Below are 22,500 nucleotides of genomic sequence, written 5' to 3' on the forward strand. Positions count from 1 at the left end.
CAGAGGCGTTTGCTGAGGGCAGGCGCCTTATAACTGATGGGGTGGCCAGCATCAAGGCCAACGTACAAAGGGAGAACTTCCAGGCTGCCAGAGAGACACTGGGGAGAGTACTGCACACACTACAGGTAAGAGGAGAGAGAGGGGGAGGGGGGGGGGGGGGGTGAAAGAGGGGATATGCAAACATTTCTGGTAGCTAGAGAGACACTGGGGAGAGGGCTGTACACACTACAGGTAGCTAGAGAGACACTGGGGAGAGGACTGTACACACTACAGGTAGCTAGAGAGACACTGGGGAGAGGACTGTACACACTACAGGTAGCTAGAGAGACACTGGGGAGAGTACTGTACACAGTACAGGTAGCTAGAGAGACACTGGGGAGAGTACTGTACGCACTACAGGTAGCTAGAGAGACACTGGGGAGAGTACTGTACACAGTACAGGTAGCTAGAGAGACACTGGGGAGAGTACTGTACACACTACAGGTAGCTAGAGAGACACTGGGGAGAAGACTGTACACACTACAGGTAGGTAGAGAGACACCGGGGAGAGTACTGTACACACTACAGGTAGCTAGAGAGACACTGGGGAGAGGACTGTACACACTACAGGTAGGTAGAGAGACACTGGGGAGAGTACTGTACACACTACAGGTAGCTAGAGAGACACTGGGGAGAGTACTGTACACACTACAGGTAGCTAGAGAGACACTGGGGAGAGGACTGTACACAGTGCAGGTAGCTAGAGAGACACTGGGGAGAGGACTGTATACAGTACAGGTAGCTAGAGAGACACTGGGGATAGGACTGTACACAGTACAGATAGCTAGAGAGACACTGGGGAGAGGACTGTACACAGTACTTCTGTCTAGAGGTGTCTGTAATAGGGAATTAGATAGATGGCTTTCCATCAGACACAGACTTGGTATATAATACATGCTTGTGTTTTGTCAGGATTTCTACAGCCACAGTAACTGGGTGGATCTGGGATACACTGAACCCTACGCCAATCTAATCCGCCCCGATCTCCCACTGGAAAACCTGGCAGGTAGGGAGGGCTTGAGTTAATGCAGCAACGAGGACAGCTAGGCATGGGCACCAACTGGAGGGAGGGATGTAGGTAGGGCAGGAAAGGAGAGATGGTGGTAGGGCAGGGAATGAATGAGGGAGGGAGGGTGTTAGAGAAGGGAAGGAAGGGAGAAGGAGGGTGGGTGATAGGGAAGGGAAGGAAGGGGGAAGGAGGGAGGGTGATAGGGCAGGGAACGAAGGAGGGAGGCGTGCTTGGAATGTTAGAGAAAAGTATGACAGCAGATTAAAAAGGAGAGACAAAGAGAGAAATCTGCTGCCACCTCTGGCTTCATACGATATTGAGGTCATTAAGTTTACAGGAAGTCTAAAGGGCAGACAGAGAGGGACACAAACACATATAATCTCCTATGTTCAACAGAGCCAGATAAAGCAGAATAGTCTGAGGGAATTATGGGCAAGAGAAAGGACCACCACGCCCATTTAGGATTTAGGAGAGAGTGTGTGTGTGCGTGTGTGTGTGTGTGTGTGTGTGTGTGTGTGTGTGTGTGTGTGTGTGTGTGTGTGTGTGTGTGTGTGTGTGTGTGTGTGTGTGTGCGTGTGTGTGTTTGTGTGTGTGTGCGTGTGCGTGTGTGTGTGTGTGTGTGTGTGTGTGTGTGTGTGTGTGTGTGTGTGTGTGTGTGTGTGTGTGTGTGTGTGTGTGAGTGCGTGTGTGAGTGTGCGTGTGTGTGTGGGTCATTCTTGATTTGCGGTGGTAAATGATGTCCCTTGACAATTTAGTTAACTGTTATTTTATAAGATAAAATAAGAAAGTCCTTTCTACTGAAACCCATCTACACTTAGCAGTCAAGAGTTTTAGAACAGCTACTCATTCAGGAGTTTTCTTTATTTTAACTATTTTTCTACATTGTAGAATAACAGTGAATTCATCAAAACTATGAAATAACACATGGAATCAGGTAGTAACCAAAACAGTGTTAAACAAATCAACATTTATTTTATATTTGTGATTCTTCAAATTGCCTCGCTTTGCCTTGATGACAGCTTTTCACACTCTTGGCGTTCTCTCAACCAGCTTCATGGGGTAGTCATCTGGAATGCATTTCAATAAACAGGTGTGCCTTCTTAAAACTTAACTTGGGAATTTCTTTCCTTCTTAATGCGTTTTAGCCAATCAGTTGTGTTGAAGAGAAGCCTATTTGGTAAAGACCAAGTCCATATTATGGCAAGAACAGTTCAAATAACCAAAGATAAATGACATTACTTTAAGATATGAAGGTCAGTCTTTACGGAAAGTTTCAAGTTCAGTCGCAAAAACCATCAAGCATTATGATGATTTGTCCTAAATACAATGATTTTAGTTTGTGAAATATTTAGAAATATCTTATTTCTTGCCACCCATTCTGAAACTGACTGAGGCTCTTTGTTAAGTGTGGCAGTCATTTCAGTCACTGTAGTAGCTGACATGTATAGTGTTGAGTTACCCTCATACATAGACACACTGGCTTTACTCAATCGTCAGTAAAGATTGAAAATCCTGACCTGTGTGTGTGTGTGTTGAGTGAATGCCAAGAGAGTGTGCAAAGCTGTCATCAAGGAGAAGGGTCTCTACTTTGAACATTCTCAAATATAAAATATATTTGGAATTGTTAAACACTTTTTTTGGTTACTACATGATTCCATGTGTTATTTCATACTTTTGATGTCTTCACTATTATTCTGCAATGACTATTCTGAAAATAGTACAAATAAAGAAAAACCCTTGAATGAGTAGGTGTTCTAAAACTTTTGACTGGTAGTGTATTTGTATGCATTGTAGAAACTACTGGGTCCCAGCAAATTGGCTCGTCCCATTGGTGATGTGTTGAGGTGTAGTGAAATGTTTTCGGGATTTTGACATATCTATCTATTATTTTGAATAGACAGTGAACAAAATGATATAATATATTGTATAAAGTAATTTAAAAACAAAGGCTGATAAAATACCTATTTTGTTGCTAGTATAATGTGTGTCCCTCAGATTTACGTCATTGGTGTCACCACCTTAATATCTCTGATGACAAAGATATTCAAGGTCCTTGCTCATTTTCCCCAGCGGCAAACTGTTAGTTGGGAGGAGTCTATATTTTAAAGAAAGTGATTAGCTAATCACACACTTTTATCCCTTGATTCCGTGGATAATTTGGTGTTGCTCAATCCAATGTGTCACTTGGTGTTAGTCAATTTAAATGAAGGGAAATAACAATGTGAGCAAAATCATTAATCACATCACTAGTAAATCATTTTTAAAGATTTGAGCATTTGTAGCCTCCATTTCTGAAAATCTGACTTTATTTAAAATTACCATCATTGATATTACTACTCCTACAGGTGGTACAATGTTATTATAATGGTAAAAAAGTTATTAAGCTGCCATATTGGTTCATTTAGAATGGTAACATGCATTCATAAAAATAAAAAAATAAAAAAATATATGTATATATATTTTTAATGCCACCGTAATTCAAGACCGACTCTTACGTTGTGATTTGGTTCGGTAGAAGTCAGCACCCCGACCTGCAGTGACTGTGCCAATGGGGGATTCTGTTCAAACTCCATCCTTCCTAACATCCTTAATGAGAAGAAACTCACCTCTGGGTACATGGGGATCTTGTCCTCAGTTAAGCCTATAGGTACACGCACGCACACACACACACACACACACACACACACACACACACACACACACACACACACACACACACACACACACACACACACACACACACACACACACACACACACACACACACACTACCTTCCCCAGCTACCCACACACTCCCTGTATAACACCCATCATCACCTCTCCTCCCCCAGGTAAGTGTAGTCATGGAGGTGCAGCTGACCTGACCAGCTCTGAGGTTCCTCGCGGGGGCATCAGCAAGGACGAGCGTCGCTCTGACAACGTGGCCCTGCACACTGCTGCTGTCACCGTGGCAACGACCGCAACCCTCCAGCTGCTGGACGACATCCGGGGAGCCGCCGGTGACAACGACTACCTACGGTATGGAAAGGGGTAGAAGAGGGTGAAGGGGAGGAGAGGAGAGGGGTAGAGGGGGAGAAGGAGAGGAGAGGAGTAGAGGGGTGAAGGAGAGGAGAGGAGTAGAGGGGTGAAGGGGAGGAGAGGGGTAGAGGGGGGTGAAGGAGAGGAGAGGGGTAGAGGCGGGTGAAGGAGAGGAGAGGAGTAGAGGGGTGAAGGAGAGGAGAGGGGTAGAGGGGCGAAGGATAGGAGAGGGGTAGAGGGGGGTGAAGGGGAGGAGAGGGGGTGAAGGGGAGGAGAGGGGTAGAGGGGGGAGAAGGGGAGGAGAGGGGTAGAGGGGGGTGAAGGGGAGGAGAAGGATAGAGGGGGTGAAGGGCAGGAGTGGAGGGGAAGAGGGAATTACCCATGTTGAAGTTACTCACAATCTCACTCTTATCTCTCTCTCTCTCTCCCACAGCTTCATGGGCATTGCGCGATCGGCAGTGGTTGCTTTTGTGATCGACACCACAGGGAGCATGAAGGATGACATCCTTGAAGCCAAACGAGTCGTCAATGAGATCATCGACAGCAAGAAGGGAACACAGGATGAGCCCTCCCAGTACATCCTGGTCCCATTCAACGACCCAAGTAAAGCTGGCTTTACACTCCACCAAGCATTCTCCTTAGCAAAACATCACTGACAAACTCTGGCAGTCACCGAAATGCCTGTGTGATGTGTGGTTAAGTCAGGAAGTGGTTAGTGATCAGTGTGTGTTTGTGTGTGTGTGCAGAGTTCGGACCCCTGATAAGAACGACAAACCCTGATGTTATGAAAACAGAGATTGCTAAACTCAAAGCTGATGGAGGCGGAGACCTCCCTGAGATGTGCTTATCAGGCCTACAGGTACAGTGATTGACATGGCTATTTTCCAATCAGATATAATCCCATTCTTTCTTTATAATGCACCTGACAATAAATAAAGATACTAAGCATTCTCTCTCTCTCTCTCTCTCTCTCTCTCTCTCTCTCTCTCTCTCTCTCTCTCTCTCTCTCTCCAGTTGGCGCTGACCGGTGCCCCTGCGTCGTCCCACATCTATGTTTTCACAGATGCCGTTGCCAAGGACATTGCGTTAAGGGACACCATCTTGGCCCTGATCAGGAGCACCAAGTCAGCCGTGAGCACTTCCTCAAACACTTCCTGTCCTGCAGTTCAGGATCTTATTAATTAGGGCACGCAGTAGCAAAATGCAGCAAAATGTTTTGCAATGGCAAATGAAAACAAGCCATTCTTATTGGAGAGGTAGTCACTGCCTTTTTTCTTTCATTCTTAATTTGGTGCCTAATGAATACGACCAGCCAAACTCTCTCAAACACACCTATGTGTCTCTCCAGGTGTCTTTCTTCATGACTGGTGATGGTGCTGGTGCTAGAAGGAGGAGAAGTGGAGTAGAGTCCAGGGCAGCTACATTCGAGACCTACAAGGACCTGGCGCTGGCGTCTGGTGGTCAGGCCATTGGAGTCACCAAGGAAAATCTGCCCCAGGCCACTGACGTCATCATCGACTCCTCCACCTCCGCTCTGGTGAGTCAACACTGGTGGCCATTTTGTTATAGATCAGTAGTTGATTCGGAATAATTCAAAACTTGATCAATTAAAAAACATGTGCTTTAAAAATAATGAATTTTAGAAATGCCTAGACATAATTGTTATATCTATGAAAATTAAATCCTCCACGTTACAATAAAACAACAACATACCCTACATCACCTCTTCTTTCTATCCTCCTCTCTCATTCTGTCCTCCTCCTCCTCCTCCTCAGGTGACAGTCCTACAGCGAGCGAGGAACCCAGGCAAAGCTGAGACATTCTCCTTCCTGCTGGACGAGTCTCTGAACAACATCACCATCTACATCACTGGAAAGTCCCTCACCTTCACCCTGAAGAACCCTGCAGGTGGGAAGCTCCAACACCTACACACTGATCTAATATCAGTTTTCAGGTAAAGGTTCACCTAACTGAATAGGATGACATTTCCCCTAGACACTGATCTAAGGTTAGTTTTCTCTCCTTAAGGGTTACAGTTGACCTGTTTTGCTTGTTTGAGTATGTAGCGATCTTAATGGTTTTAAGGCACAAAGCACATTTCAACAAGGTATCATGAACCAGGTATATCCCATTGACAGTATGTTTGACTGTCATCCTATTTGACTGTCACCCTCCTTGCCCCTACAGGTGTGACCCAGAAACAGAACGAGGCCAACGGGGAACTGGGGACTGTCCAGACGGTGGGCAACCTCTTCCGGGTCCGTCTGGCCTCCAACAAACATACAGGCTTATGGGAAATCAGCATGAACTCCAACCAGCCCTACACACTGAAGGTCACTGGTGAGTTACAATAGAAATATGTCTGTTCTATTAAATATGTGTGTTATGCTCACGCTCAACACTAGATGGCAGCCTGGATACACACAGAGCCCAGACCTGGGTTTAAATAATCCATTCAAATGTGTCACATGCACCAAATAAACAAAAAAAAAAGAAATGTCAATTTTTCAGGACCCTGTCTTTCAAAGATAATTCGTAAAAATTCTAATAACTTCACAAATCTTCACTGTAAAGGGTTTAAGCACTGTTTCCCATGCTTGTTCAATGAACCATAAACAATTAATGAACATGCACCTGTGGAACGGTCGTTAAGACACTAACAGCTTACAGACGGTAGGCAATTAAGGTCACAGTTATGAAAATTTAGGACACTAAAGAGGCCTTTCAACTGACTCAGAAGAAAGATGCCCACGGTCCCTGCTCATCTGTGCGAACGTGCCTTAGGACTGCAGATGTGGCCAGGGCAATAAATTGCAATGCCCATACTGTGAGACGCCTAAGACAGCGCGACAGGGAGACAGGGCGGACAGCTGATCGTCATTGCAGGGGCAGACCACGTGTAACAACACCTGCACAGGATCGGTACATCCGAACATCACACCTGCGGGACAGGTACAGGATGGCAACAACAACTGCCCGAGTTACACCAGGAACGCACAATCCCTCCATCAGTGCTCAGACTGTTCGTAATAGGCTGAGAGAGAATGGACTGAGGGCTTGTAGGTATGTTGTAAGGCAGGTCCAGACATCACATCATCGTCAGCAACGTTGCCTATGGGCACAAACCCATCGTCGCTGGACCAGACTGCGGACTGGCAAAAAGTGCTCTTCACTGATGAGTCACGGTTTTGTCTCACCAGGGATGATGGTCGGATTCACGTCTATCGTCAAAGGAATGAGCAGTACACCGAGGCCTGTACTCTGGAGCGGGATCGATTTGGAGTTGGTCTGGGGAGGTGTGTCACAGCATCATCGGACTGAGCTTGTTGTCATTGCAGGCAATCTCAACGCTGTGCGTTACAGGGAAGATATCCTCCTCCCTCGTGTGGTACCCTTCCTGCAGGCTCATCCTGACATGACCCTCCAGCATGATAATTTCACCAGCCATACTAGTCGTTCTTTACGTGATTTCCTGCAAGATAGGAATGTCAGTGTTCTGCCATGGCCAGCGAAGAGCCGGGTCTCAATTCCATTGAGAAGTCTGGGACCTGTTGGATCGGAGGGTGAGGCCTACGGCCATTCCCTCCAGAAATGTCCGGGAACTTACAGGTGCCTTGATGGAAGAGTGGGGTAACATCTCACAGCAAGAACTGGCAAATCTGGTGCAGTCCATGAGGAGGAGATGCACTGCAGTACTTAATGCAGCTGGTGACCACACCAAATCCTGACAGTTACTTTTGATTTTGACCCCCGCTTTCTTCAGGGACACATTATTCAATTTCTGTTCGTCACGTCTGTGGAACTTGTTCAGTTTATGTCTCAGTTGTTGAATCTTGATATCTTCATACAAATATTTACACATTAAGTTTGCTGAAAATAAACGCAGCTAACAGTGAGGATGTTTTTATTTTTGCTGAGTTTACAACAGGTGTAGGTAGACCTTACCGTGAAATGCTTACTCATGAGCCCTTAACCAACCATTCAGTTTTAAAAAGTAAGTAATAAAAAGCAAGAAAAAAACTGGTTCCGAGTCAATTTTCAGGGGTAAAGGTTCGTCGATGTAATTGAGGTAATGTCAAGAGAATTAAGTTCTCAGTGTTCATAAACCCAATTTAAATTGATTACTCAGCCTGATACCCAGAATTTCTAGGAAACTGGTTGAATCAGACGGAGGCCCAGCTACAATTGTCAGGAATGTTTATTTAGAGAGCTCTGGTCATAATACCATGTACAAAGGTTTATATACCGCTCATTTCGTCATAAATGTCCTTCCTCCTCCTCTCAGATACAATGGAAATATAGTTCACAAGCCTTCTCACATTGTCTGCCACCTGTGAAACAATCTACTACAAGACCAAGACCATAGTCTGGCTTTTTTATGGCGGTTTTTGAGCAGTGGCTTCTTCCTTGCTGAGCGGCCTTTCAGGTTATATCAATATAGGACTCGTTTTACTGTGGATATAGGTACTTTTGTACATGTTTCCTCCAGCATCTTCACAAGGTCCTTTGCTGTTGTTCTGGGATTGATTTGCACTTTTCGCACCAAAGTACGTTTATCTCTAGATGACAGAACGTGTCTCCCTCCTGAGCGGTATGACGGCTGCGTGGTCCCATGGTGTTTATACTTGCGTACTATTGTTTGTACAGATGAACTTGGTACCTTCAGGCATTTGGAAATTGCTCCTAAGGATGAACCAGACTTGTGGAAGTCTAGAAATGTTTTTCTGAGGTCTTGGCTGATTTCTTTTGATTTTCCCATGATGTCAAGCAAAGAAGTGCTGAGTTTGAAGGTAGGCTTTGAAATACATCCACAGGTACACCTCCAAATGACTCAAATGATGTCAGTTAGCCTATCAGAAGCTTCTAAAGCTATGACATTTTTTTCTGGAATTTTCCAAGCTGTTTAAAGGCACATTCAACTTAGTGTATGTAAACTTCTGACCCACTGGAATTGTGATACAGTGAATTATAAGTGAAAAAATATGTCTGTAAACAATTGTTGGAAAAATGACTTTGTGTCATGCACAAAGTAGATGTCCTAACCGACTTGCCAAAACTATAGTTTGTTAACAAGAAATGTGTGGAGTGGTTGAAAAACAGGTTTTAGTGACTCCAACCTAAGTGTATGTAAACTTCAGACTTCAAATGTCTGCTATGTTTGGTATAGTTACATCAGACAGAAGGTTTCTTAATGCAGAAACAAAAGGAGGAGGGATGTTTGGTCGTGGTGGATGGGTGGCTGTATTACGCAATCGTCTAGCATCCCAAAGGTTAATAACTCACCAGAACAATTTCAGCTAATTAGCAACTTTGCAACTACTTAGCGTGTTAGCTAACGCCTTCCCCTTACCTTAACCCTTTTAGCTAACTCATTACCTAACCCTAACCGTAACTATTTTAGATCATGTACAAATATGTCAAAAAAGTATTTCACCCCAGGTCTGTTAGAGCCATGAGAGAAGGGAGAGAATACAGCACTGACTGAGTGTGTGTGTGTGTGTGTGTGTGTGTGTGTGTGTGTGTGTGTGTGTGTGTGTGTGTGTGTGTGTGTGTGTGTGTGTGTGTGTGTGTGTGTGTGTGTGTGTGTGTGTGTGTGTGTGTGTGTGTGTGTCTGTCTCCAGGTCAGAGTACCATTGCCTTCATTTATGACTTTGTGGAGACCTTCGAGGGACCACACCCAGGATATGCCCTCATCTCTGGCCGTCCAAAAGCAGGTAAAACACTACAACATCATCTTAATCATCATCATTACCATATCAAGCAGGTAATCTGTCAATCACAATTTTACTATGGCGACATCATCTTCATGAATGCAGCTGCCACTTCATTACAGCCGTTAGAGGCAGATGATCATTGTGCATGTTGTTTTTCTCACTGGCGAGAGGTTTTGCACTCATCGCTGTATTCTCTATCAGAAAGTAGGCTGGCCCTCTTTGATGTTGTGTGGGTCGAAACAATGCATTTTATAAATGTATAAAGCCTACTTCATCAAAGTCACAAAAAGCAGTTAATTGTCATTTGTAATAATTGATCTGAACCTAGAACAGTTACATAGCCACACCCTTCAAAATAATTTATCTCTTTTCTCTCTCTCTTCCTCTTTTTTTCTCCCTACCACTACACTCGTCCCCTTCTCAATCTCCCTTTTTCTCCCCCTACCTCTACACTCGTCCTCCTCTCTCTCTCTCTCTCTCCCTCTCTTTCCCTCCGTTCCTCCTCTCTTCTCTCCTTCTCCCAGGTATGCCTGCCATGCTGTTGGTATCCGTGTTGGGCAGAAAGGGCCCAGCCTCTGTCAAGGTGGCCAACGTTGCCTTGGTGACCGTGTCAGGGTTAGAGGTCGTAGGCGGTACCTTGGAAGACATGGGCAACGGGGAGTTCCTAGTTACGGTAACCAAGGTCCCTGCGGGGGAGTTTGTGGTGCTGTTGAACGGGACAGACGTGGTCTCCTCCACCGTGTTCCAGAGACAGTCCACCACTCAGATGTCTGTCTCCAAGGTTACCATCAAGGTAAGTTTACATTGAAAAACGCCTTTTATTTGTAAATCGTGAAGGAGTCTATACTGCATGTTGGGATAGTGTTAGACAAAGACCATGGTCATAGACATTTATAGACCATATCAGAAAGAAAAACGTGACTGACTATTACTCCCTAAACATGTAGTACTGTGGTACTGTGGGCCTACTACTATAAATTACAACATGGACTTTCTAAGCACAGAAATGTGTCTCTGTAAATGAGCCAACAAACAAACTGCACATTTAAAAAAGTGGACCTCACAACAACTCCTCAACAATTCCTCTTTCTTGTTGTTCTTGTCTTCTCAGGCCGTGGTGGACAGAAGCATGGAGCCTGGTAAAACCTTCACCCTTCCCTTCACCGTCATGACCGACACCACTGGAGGCAGTTACAAAATCAGTGCCAGAAACGACAGAGACTTCAAAATGAACGTCCCCGGCAGGTAGGCATCACAGCTGGAATATCCTGAGACTGGTCCCAGATCTGTTTGTATGGTCTTTCCCATTTCTGTGGTCATTGTTGCGTGACACATTGGTCGTAGAAGCAATTTAGGCACAAACAGATCTGGGACCAGGTTATCTGTTCAAAAACAGCTTCTTCTCTGCTAGCAAAATGACTCAACATGACTAATTATTGTCCTCTCTTGGCATCACTTATATTGACACTTAATGCTAACCCGTTGCTGCTGCTAACATATCAGCATCGCTGTGACCACCGGAGGAAACGCCACCGGTGAACTGACCATCACGGTGCCCGCCAACACACCCTCAGGAACAGACGTCACCCTGACCATCGAGGCTGTGGCGCCCGGGGCCACCGCCGACTCCAATTACGCTGTCCTGCGCCTCTCTGTCGTCTCCAAGGTAACCTCAGATATGTAGATATATCTACACTGAGTGTAAAAAACATTAAGAACACCTGCTCTTTCCATGATATCGACTGAGCAGATGAATCAAGGTGAAAGCTATGATCCCTTATTGATGTCACTTGTAAAATCGACTTCAATCAGTGTAGATGAAGGGGAGGAGACGGGTTAGAAGGACTCATAAGCCTTGAGACAATTGAGACATGGATTGTGTATGTGTGTCGTTCAGAGGGTGGAGACAAAATATTTAAGTGCCTATGAGTGGGTTATGGTAGTAGGTGCCAGGCGCATTGGTTTGTGTCAAAAACTGCAATGCTGCTGGGTTTTTTACGCTCAACAGTTTCCCATGTGTATCAAGAATGGTCCACCACCCAAAGGACATCCAGCCAACTTGACACAACTGTGGGAAGCATTGGAGTCAACATGGGCCAGCATCCCTGTGGAACGGGGGGGGGTGGGGGGGGTCGTAATGTTACGAAGGTGATCTTAATGTTTTGTACACTCAGTGTATATACAAATATATTTATTAGATATGCTAGAATGTGGATATATAAAGATACACTAGAGAGCTGACAGGCCTATAAGGTCCGTCTCCACTATATGGGCCCGTCTCCACTATATGGGCCCGTCTCCACTATATGGGGCATCTCCACTCTATGGGCCATCTCCACTATATGGGCCCGTCTCCACTGTATGGGCCCGTCTCCACCCTATGGGCCCGTCTCCACCCTATGGGCCCGTCTCCACCGTATGGGCCCGTCTCCACTGTATGGGCCTGTCTCCACTGTATGGGCCCGTCTCTACCGTATGGGCCCGTCTCTACCGTATGGGCCCGTCTCCACTATATGGGCTCGTCTCCACTATATGGGCCCGTCTCCACTATATGGGCTCGTCTCCACTATATGGGCCCGTCTCCACTGTATGGGCCCGTCTCCACTATATGGGCCCGTCTCCACTATATGGGCCCGTCTCTACCGTATGGGCCCGTCTCTACCGTATGGGCCCGTCTCCACTATATGGGCTCGTCTCCACTATATGGGCCCGTCTCCACTATATGGGCTCGTCTCCACTATATGGGCCCGTCTCCACCGTATGGGCCCGTCTCCACTATATGGGCCCGTCTCCACTATATGGGCTCGTCTCCACTATATGGGCCCGTCTCCACTGTATGGGCCCGTCTCCACTATATGGGCCCGTCTCCACTGTATGGGCGCGTCTCCACTGTATGGGCCCGTCTCCACCCTATGGGCCCGTCTCCACCGTATGGGCCCGTCCACTTCTAAATAGCCTCCTTTCCTCATCTCTTCTCCCTCTTCACCATGATTACTCACTCTCTCTCTCTCTCTCTTTTCTGCAGGTGACAGATTTCACCCCTCCCCAGTGTGAGGTAGTCAGCGTCTCATCGGTCGACTGCCCAGCTGACCCAGCAGCCTGCAGCTCCGCCTTCTGGCAGCTCTCTGCCAACATGACCGACGGTGTCAATGGCACAGGGATCGCCAGCCTCACACACCGCCAGGGAGTGGGCAACCTCACCCACACGGACCTAAAGCAGATGGTTGTTGCAGCAGCGTTCAACGCTTCGTGCTGCTCTCTGACAGTGGAGCTGGTGGCGTTGGACAAAGCCATGAATGTCGGCACCTGTCTATACACCACCAAGGTAACCTGGCATCACAGGAGGCTGGTGAGGGGAGGAGTTGTGCCTGGTCGTCACAAGTTACCACAGCCACAAAGTCATAAATCCCGCCTATTTCTACAATTTATCTTCTTAAAAAAATATATCTTCACCTTTAAGCACACTGCTAACCGTGCTAGTGTGCTAAAGTCCAACCTCGAAACACAAATGGAGGAACCAAAACCTGTAAAAGGCAGGTGCTTGACAGTAAGCCGTTGTATCTTAACCTTAAGCTAAATTATCCTATTTACACTTTGTAGTCAATAGGCAAGTTCTATTGATCCAGGTTAATTCGACCAAAAACATAAATGATGAATAATAATTGTGAAGGTATGCAGGGCATGTGATTATAAATGCCAACAGCTTGCTAAATCTATATTTCAACTATAAAAAATAATGTTTCTTTGCAGGATACTTGTCCTGACTTTCCAGAATGCCTGAATTGCTTCGCCTTGCTTTTCTGATTGGCTGGATACAAGTTTCAACATCCAATTATTTCAGATCTACTAGAGTGCAAGTTTTATCATGGCTCTGACTGTGGCGACACGTTGGCACATTAGAATTATTAGAATATGCCAGATATGAGTACATTCTTGCATTCTGTCCATGCAGGCGTTTGCAGGCTACCTGAGACATGAACCAGATAGGTGGGAGGGCAAACAGGCTGTCTGCAGTTCATTCATCAATTTCCCTAAATGGATAAACTCAACTACTTTATTATTTTAACCAACACTAGGTTTTTAGCAAAAAAGTTGTAGGTGTGACGTCATTCCGTCCAGCTTTTTTTATTTAATTATTTCGCTTTTTAAATCTCTGGGCCAGAATTAGACTTATAGAACCCAAGTCTCTCTTTCTCCTCATCACTTAATCTCTCCCCCCCATTGCAGGTGACAGATGTCACCCCTCCCCAGTGTGAGGTGGTCAGTGTCTCATCGGTCGACTGCCCAGCTGACCCAGCAGCCTGCAACTCTGCCTTCTGGCAGCTCTCTGCCAACCTGACAGACGGTGTCAATGGCACAGGCATCGCCAGCCTCACACACCGCCAGGGAGTAGGCAGCCTCACCCACACGGACCTAAAGCAGATGGTTGTTGCAGCAGCGTTCAACGCTTCGTGCTGCTCTCTGACAGTGGAGCTGGTGGCGGTGGACAAAGCCATGAATGTCGGCACCTGTCTATACACCACCAAGGTAACCTGGCATCACAGGAGGCTGGTGAGGGGAGGACGGCTCATAACAGTGGCTTAAATTGAGTGAATGGAATGTTATCAAACACATGGAAACCATAGAAACCATGTGTTTGATACCGTTCCAGCCATTACTATGAGCCGTCCTCCCCAATTAAGGAGCCACCTGTGGGTGTGGTTCAATGTGGGTGTGTTATGTTCGCTATATCGTATCCTGACAGCAATTGTTGTTTGTCCCTCGAGTCACAGTCCCAATCAGGCCACAGTACATTGGGTGACGAATTACTTAGCAACCGCGTGACGTGTTTGGTCAAGAATCCCATGCGCTGAGCGTAATCAAAGAGAAAGAGGTGAAGAGAGGGATAACAGGTCCCAAAATCTGTTTACTCTGGCAGGTGGCGGTTTTTGTTTTGTTCACTCACCAAATGAGGAGTTTTTGTATGGAGGTCAATAAGTGTTGAATTTGATTAACAGAAAATGTAATGGCTTATTTGCTACATGTGGCTTATTTGATCTAATCTAAGTTTTACAGTGATTAGTTTATGAGTGTACTGTTATAAGTAGGACATGTGACATCCCTGCAACTTTGAGAAAAAAACACTTTGTATCGGAGTTGTGCCTGGTCGTCACAAGATACCACAGCCACAAAGTCATAAACCCCGCCTATTTCTACAATTTATCTTCTTAAAAAATATATATCTTAACCTTAAGCACACTGCTAACCATGCTAGTGTGCTAAAGTCCAACCTCAAAACATAAATGGAGGAACCAGAACCTGTAAATGGCAGGTGCTTGACAGCCCGCCGTTCCGTTTCGTGGACAAAGAATCTCATTGTTAGGGCGGAGACATAAGCATCATCATATATCCATATCTCTGATGAAAGTTGTTTGATGCTAACCATAGCTCACGAATGTGAAGATGTTTGAGTTGCAGAAAATTACAAGCCTTTTATTTAAAAAAAATTAAAAATTAAAACAAATTCTTTCAACATTAAAATTTGTGACAATAGATTGTTTTAGAACAATTCCAAAGCTCTGCATGCTAATGGTTCGATCGGCTGTGAAATAATTGTGCGGCAGCACAACTGGCACCTGTACTCTGTATAATTAGTGTCAACTGTGATTAGACTGTGCCTGGCAGTGGTCCCGTGTAGGCTAGAGATTTGAAATCAAAACCCAACCCTCAGGTAAAAAGCCACGACCTCAATTACTCATCTCTGTTTTGATCAAAACTGACTCTATGACCAAAATTATCCTATTTACACTTTGTAGTCAATAGGCAAGATCTATTGATCCAGGTTAATTCGACAAAAACATAAATGATGAATAATAATTGTGAAGGTATGCAGGGCATGTGATTATAAATGCCAACAGCTTGCTAAATCTATATTTCAACTATAACAAATAATGTTTCTTTGCAGGATCCTTGTCCTGACTTTCCAGAATGCCTGAATTGCTTCGCCTTGCTTTTCTGATTGGCTGGATACAAGTTTCAACATCCAATTATTTCAGATCTACTAGAGTGCAAGTTTTATCATGGCTCTGACTGTGGCGACACGTTGGCACATTAGAATTATTAGAATATGCCAGATATGAGTACATTCTTGCATTCTGTCCATGCAGGCGTTTGCAGGCTACCTGAGACATGAACCAGATAGGTGGGAGGGCAAACAGGCTGTCTGCAGTTCATTCATCAATTTCCCTAAATGGATAAACTCAACTACTTTATTATTTTAACCAACACTAGGTTTTTAGCTAAAAAGTTGTTGTAAAGTTGTTGTTGTTGACGTCATTCCGTCCAGCTTTTTTTATTGACAAGACCTTCAGTGGAAACGCACTGTAGCAGGCATCTATTTTCTATGCAAATTGTCAACAAAAGATATCTGGACAAGGCGTCATTGTAAATAAGAATTTGTTCTTAACTGACTTACCTAGTTAAATAATATGTAATAATATATATTGTTTAATAAAACATGTATTTGACTAATAGCGATGCCTTGTAGGCCATTTTCAACCAAATAAGTCTTTTTTTAGTTCAACTCCTCTTTAAGAGTGTTGAAGCTCAGCCGCACAAGTACTCTGGTGGTCAGAGAAAGTACTACCAAATCTCTGGGCCAGAATTAGATTTATAGAACCCAAGTCTCTCTTTCTCCTCATCACTTAATCTCTCCCCCCCATTGCAGGTGACAGATGTCACCCCTCCCCAGTGTGAGGTGGTCAGCGTCTCGGTGGTTGACTGCCCAGCTGACCCAGCAGCTTGCAGCTCCGCCTTCTGGCAGCTCTCTGCCAACCTGACAGATGGCGTCAATGGCACAGGCATCGCCAGCCTCACACACCTCCAGGGCGTAGGCAGCCTCACCCACACGGACCTAAAGCAGATGGTTGTTGCAGCAGCGTTCAACGCTTCGTGCTGCTCTCTGACAGTGGAGCTGGAGGCGGTGGACAAAGCCATGAATGTCGGCACCTGTCGGTTTTCCATCGTCCGCAACGCGGGACCGCCCTCCATCGCTCTGTCCCTCCCACTGTTGGTGTGTCTGCTGGTCTCTGCCTTCTTCACTACGTCCCTCAGAGACCTACTTATCTGATCTAATGCTGCGTTCATAACCAAGTGGGAATCTGTCATGTAAACGTTGTGAGGTTCATTCACATGCTTAGAACTTGTTGGGAAACACTGATTTGGCTAATGGCCAACCAGCGGCCACAACCATAAACACAAAGTACAGCCATCATGCTTGCCAACTAATTATAGTTTTCAAAAGCCATATTAGATTATATAGATAGATAAATAGATTGCTTTTAATAAGGTTTCGCTGCATTTATCTGCTGAAAATGCTGTTATCGAGTTAATTTCCTTAGCAGGTGACATCAGAGGTCTGCATTTGGGAGAAGTTGTAGCTCATGGGTGATAGACTAGTAATTACCAGTTGGAGGGGCGTTCAAGTGGATTTTCCTCTGTCTTATGTGGTAAATTTGGTTACCCACTTGGTTATGGTAATAGGGTAAGGCTCATGTATTGACTGCCTTCCCAGCACTGCCTCTTAATGCTAACGGTTACGTTCCAGGCCGACCATATTGCAGACATTGCATTGCATCAACAAATGCTTTGCGTGATACATCATTGTCGGTGAAATGATGCATCAGATATGATGTGTGAAGCTGATATGTTGAACACCTATCCATGTGTGAACTCTGGCAGGCGTCTGCAAGGTAGTCAGCCTGAAATATGACCAAAGCCACAATGAAAATGAATGTCCCTTTTGTAAAAAACTGCCAACAGTACTCTCTCTCTCTAGGCACTTTCTCAACGTGTTATTTGCACTGTAAGATGTTTTCATTTTTGTAATATAATGTAAGTCTTTAGTTTACATCTGTCATGAATAAAACATATCTGCTTTCCTACTGACTCTGTATTATAACAAAACAAATAACCTGAGGTAGTTTAGTAGCAATGTGAAACCGGTCTGATTTCACATTTCAGTGAAACTAAATAGTGGTCAGTCTGCTTGACTAGGCTAGTAGTTTAGTGCTCAGGACACAGTTTAGGACACAGTTTAGGGTAAATGATGCTTTGACTGCACACATCCCACCCCAAGGGAGCAGCAGCATAATTGGCATAATAAAGAAATCCCCATCAAAATCCATCTGTTTAAACTAAAGATATGTTTTTTTTTGCATGGTCTGCTTCTCAATCTGCCGATGTCGCCATTCCTCATGTGTGGTGGAAGGTAACACCTACAGGGGTGTTTTTCAGACCAGCAGACATCCCAAAAATCGGTCTTCTCACGAAAACATTTGTAGCGTCCAAACAGTTTGGGCTACAAACCAGTGGCGGTCAATGCCGTTTAAGACGAGGATGGCCTTATTTCTATTACAACATATATGATAACTGTCATTCATATTTCATTCACCCAGTTCATGTAACAGCGATAGGTTTAGGCTACTACGGTTGTGGCCAAAAGTTTTGAGAATGACACAAATATTAATTTTCACAAAGTCTGCTGCCTCAGTTTGTATGACGGCAATTTGCAAAAACTCCAGAATGCTATGAAGAGTGATCAGATGAATGGCAATTAATTGCAAATGAACTGAATACGAAATCTTACCTTGACTTGGAAGAGTCCCAGTGTTGTGTTAAAGTCATAGCCAGCTAGTTAACATAGCATCCACCATTCAGTAGGCTAATCTAGCTTGCTGTATTTGCAAGCTAAGTGAAACTAAAAAAAAAAAAACTCTCTATTTATCTCTTGCTTCTCCTTCATTTTGGAATGAATGAATTTGTTCAAAACTGTTCAACTACTGTAAGTCTATGGTAGGGGGTGAGAACCATGAGCCTCCTAGGTTTTGTATTGAAGTCAATGTACCCAGAGGACGGAAACAAGCTGTCCTCTGGCTACATCATGTGCGACCTTACAGACTGCTCGAGGCTACTGTAGACCTTATTTGCAAAATAGTGTGTGTTAATCAATTATTTGGTGACGTGATTATATTTAGTATAGTTTTATCTATAAAAATACATATTTTTTTATGTTTTACAATTTAAAATGTATTTAATTCACTGAGGAGCCTCCACTGCTACAAACTAATATGATCCACCATCAAACGGTGAGACTCTCAGACATTTCTGTTGTTTTGCTCTACAAACAAATGCCCATTAGCCTTATCAGAAGGTAACCTGGTACCCGTTTCAAAACTGAATGTGAAAGATATATGGAAGTACACTAGTGCCAAAAAAAGGGGTTGTGCCACATTCACATGCCAGTCGGAACTAGGAAACTCCGACATTTGAGACTTGCTAATCACAGCCTGTGATTAACTGCAACCAGTTAGAACATTTCAGAATTTCCTAGTTCCGACTAGCACGTGAACACGACATCATATTTGGGTTAAAACACAATTTCTTGAGCTTTCTTATAATACAACCCGGGTTTTTCAATGTTTGAATACTTTCTGTTTGGCATTAATTTTTTTGTATCTTATTTGTCACCATATATGAACAAGAATAACATGCGTGGGCTAGACCCTGGTGACCCTGATAAGATACAGGCATCCTTCCTAACTCAGTTGCTGGAGAGGAAGGAAACAGCTCAGGCCAATGGTGACTTTAAAACAGTTACATAGTTTAATGGCTGTGAAAGGAGAAAACTGAGGATGGATCAACAACGTTGTAGTTACTCCACAATACTAACCTAAATGACAGAGTGAAAAGGAAACCTGTAAAGAAAAAAATATTACAAAACTGTATTTGTCCTGAATAAAAAGCCCTGTTTGGGGCAAATCCCGAAACAACTCATCACTGAGTACCACTCTTCATATTTTCAAGCATGGTGGTAGCTTCATCACGTTATGGGTATGCTCGTCATCGGCAAGGACTTGGGAGTTTTTTAGGATAAAAATAAACGGAATAGAGCTAAACACAGGCAAAATCCTAGAGAAAAACCTAGTTTTCTGCTTTCCAATAGACACTGGGAGACAAATTCTGCTTTCAGCAGGACAATAACCTAAAACACACTGGAGTTGCTTACCAAGACGACATTGAATGTTCTTAAATCTACATGAAAATCTATGGCAAGACTTGAAAACGTCTGTCTAGCAATGATCAACAATCAGCTTGACAGAGCTTGAAGAATTTTGAAAATAATAAATGTGCAAATATTGTACAATCCAGCTGTGCAAAGCTCTTAGAGACTTACCCAGAAAGACTCACAGTTGTAATCACTGCCAAAGGTGATTATAATAATGTATTGACTCAGGAGTGTGAATACTTATGTAAATTAGATATTTAGGCTTTAACACAACAAAATGTGGAATAAGTCAAGGGGTATGAATACTTTCTGAAAACACTGTAGATGTCCAACTGCCATTAGTTGATATGAGAAATAATACATTTCCAACATAGAAGCACAATAGCCAAACCAAAATATGAACTTGAATTGGTTCTTGCTAACTGACCCAGAGAGATGAGACAGATTCATTTTCAGTGTAAGTAGCAAATCTGATATTGCAATGTCATAGGGTGCCTATCCTAGACGGTTTAAACTTTCAAATGACTGATAGTGTTGGGCCCAACATGTGCCTGGACGCTGAGACAGTGCACCCTCCCAAGCATATCTAATAGCTCTGAAAAATTATTAAAACAAGTCATGTCCTACCTCATCCCCATACTGGTATGTATTTATTTATTTTGCTCCTTTGCACCCCAGTATCTCTACTTGCACATTCATCTTCTGCCGATCTACCATTCCAGTGTTTAATTGCTATATTGTAATTACTTCGCCACCATGGCCTATTTATTTCCTTAACTTACCTCATTTGCACTCACTGTATATAGACTTTTTGTTTTCTTTTGTTCTACTGTATTATTGACTATGTTTTGTTTATTCCATGTGTAACTGTGTTGTTGTATGTGTCGAATTGCTACGCTTTATCTTGGCCAGGTCGCAGTTGTAAATGAGAACTTGTTCTCAACTAGCCAACCTGGTTAAATAAAGGTGAAATAAAAAAAATAAAAAAATGTCTGGTTTAAACGTTCAACAGCACTGAATAGGTTAAACCCTAGCATAAACTTAAAGCTATCTTTTAGGGCTAGGCCTAAATCTATCAGCCCACACCATTCTATAAATGATCCATTAAACCAACCGTGAGGAACATCATTGATCCAAAGTGCGACGAAAGCACAGAACATGAAACAAATTTAAATGAAACCTGTCACTCATAAAACCATAATGTGCGTGACCGTGATAAAACTAAATATAACCTTGCTTTTCGACATAACAACTTCTTAATAAACAATATGTACAAATAATCAGATTTAGTTTTAAATACAATAAATGTAAATTCAACATTTTTCTCCTTTTTTACACTTCGCTATCACTTAGGTACGTCATTCTTTTTTTACACTTCTCTATCACTTAGGTACGTCGTTCTTTTTTTACTCTTCGCTATCACTTAGGTACGTCATTCTTTTTTTACACTTCGCTATCACTTAGGTACGTCATTCTTTTTTTACACTTCGCTATCACTTAGGTACGTCATTCTTTTTTTACACTACGTCATCACTTAGGTACGTCGTTCTTTTTTTACTCTTCGCTATCACTTAGGTACGTCATTCTTTTTTTACACTTCGCTATCACTTAGGTACGTCATTCTTTTTTTACACTTCGCTATCACTTAGGTACGTCATTCTTTTTTTACACTTCGCTATCACTTAGGTACGTCGTTCTTTTTTTACACTACGTCATCACTTAGGTACGTCGTTCTTTTTTTACACTTCGCTATCACTTAGGTACGTCATTCTTTTTTTACACTTCGCTATCACTTAGGTAAGTCGTTCTTTTTTTACACTTCGCTATCACTTAGGTACGTCATTCTTTTTTTACACTACGTCATCACTTAGGTACGTCGTTCTTTTTTTACACTTCGCTATCACTTAGGTACGTCATTCTTTTTTTACACTTCGCTATCACTTAGGTACGTCGTTCTTTTTTTACACTTCGCTATCACTTAGGTACGTCGTTCTTTTTTTACACTACGTCATCACTTAGGTACGTCGTTCTTTTTTTACACTTCGCTATCACTTAGGTACGTCGTTCTTTTTTTACACTACGTCATCACTTAGGTACGTCGTTCTTTTTTTACACTTCGCTATCACTTAGGTACGTCATTCTTTTTTTACACTTCGCTATCACTTAGGTACGTCGTTCTTTTTTTACACTTCGCTATCACTTAGGTACGTCGTTCTTTTTTTACACTACGTCATCACTTAGGTACGTCGTTCTTTTTTTACACTACGCTATCACTTAGGTACGTCATTCTCTCGCAGCATGAACCTTTCAAACAACAAAAGTAGCCCCAAATGTTTACGCAACCAAAGCGTTGACTTTTGTAATCAATCTGTACAGAAAAACATAAAATAACAAGTCCTTCCCGGTCACTGTGAGAATAGATTGAGATCCCTGCGTCATTAATCACTGTGAGAATTCAAGATTGAATGAAATGTATTTTTTTTCTCACCAAACTACACACAATATCCCATTAAAACCTATATGGCTGTGTTTTGAACTGACAAATGGAGAATGTCTATTATTCCCTTCTATACACCCTATTCGTATATAGTGCACTACTTTTGACCAGAGCCTGCATAGTGCACTATATAGGGAATAGGGTGCCATTAAAGGCTCGTCCCCTGGCCTCTCTATCT

The 22,500-nt window shown here is 43.5% G+C and overlaps 1 protein-coding gene and 1 long non-coding RNA gene across 3 annotated transcripts in view; one reads left to right on the plus strand and one right to left on the minus strand.

Annotated features, from left to right (window-relative positions):
- The window catches only part of LOC110518381 (von Willebrand factor A domain-containing protein 7-like), a 44,176-nt gene extending 26,477 nt beyond the window's left edge, over nt 1-17,699 (plus strand). The window contains exons 4-20 of one of the 2 annotated variants that reach the window (XM_036954152.1): nt 1-125; nt 952-1,045; nt 3,564-3,695; nt 3,880-4,066; nt 4,500-4,669; nt 4,813-4,925; nt 5,081-5,197; nt 5,415-5,603; nt 5,842-5,974; nt 6,254-6,406; nt 9,688-9,780; nt 10,305-10,573; nt 10,892-11,025; nt 11,284-11,446; nt 12,806-13,105; nt 14,008-14,307; nt 16,487-17,699. The exon at nt 1-125 is cut by the window's left edge and continues 20 nt beyond it. In XM_036954152.1, coding sequence (XP_036810047.1) covers nt 1-125; nt 952-1,045; nt 3,564-3,695; nt 3,880-4,066; nt 4,500-4,669; nt 4,813-4,925; nt 5,081-5,197; nt 5,415-5,603; nt 5,842-5,974; nt 6,254-6,406; nt 9,688-9,780; nt 10,305-10,573; nt 10,892-11,025; nt 11,284-11,446; nt 12,806-13,105; nt 14,008-14,307; nt 16,487-16,888 — 3,074 coding nt within the window. In that variant the 3' untranslated portion in view covers nt 16,889-17,699. The remainder of the gene's footprint in view (nt 126-951; nt 1,046-3,563; nt 3,696-3,879; nt 4,067-4,499; nt 4,670-4,812; nt 4,926-5,080; nt 5,198-5,414; nt 5,604-5,841; nt 5,975-6,253; nt 6,407-9,687; nt 9,781-10,304; nt 10,574-10,891; nt 11,026-11,283; nt 11,447-12,805; nt 13,106-14,007; nt 14,308-16,486) is intronic. The other variant, XM_036954153.1, reaches the window with a different exon arrangement.
- A 4,429-nt stretch (nt 17,700-22,128) lies between these two features.
- The window catches only part of LOC118941444, a 2,405-nt gene continuing 2,033 nt past the window's right edge, over nt 22,129-22,500 (minus strand). Inside the window, exon 3 of the long non-coding RNA XR_005037652.1 lies at nt 22,129-22,500. This exon is cut by the window's right edge and continues 259 nt beyond it. This is a non-coding gene — a long non-coding RNA (uncharacterized LOC118941444).

This window comes from Oncorhynchus mykiss, chromosome 19 (genome assembly GCF_013265735.2).
Source record: "Oncorhynchus mykiss isolate Arlee chromosome 19, USDA_OmykA_1.1, whole genome shotgun sequence".
NCBI lineage: Eukaryota > Metazoa > Chordata > Actinopteri > Salmoniformes > Salmonidae > Oncorhynchus > Oncorhynchus mykiss.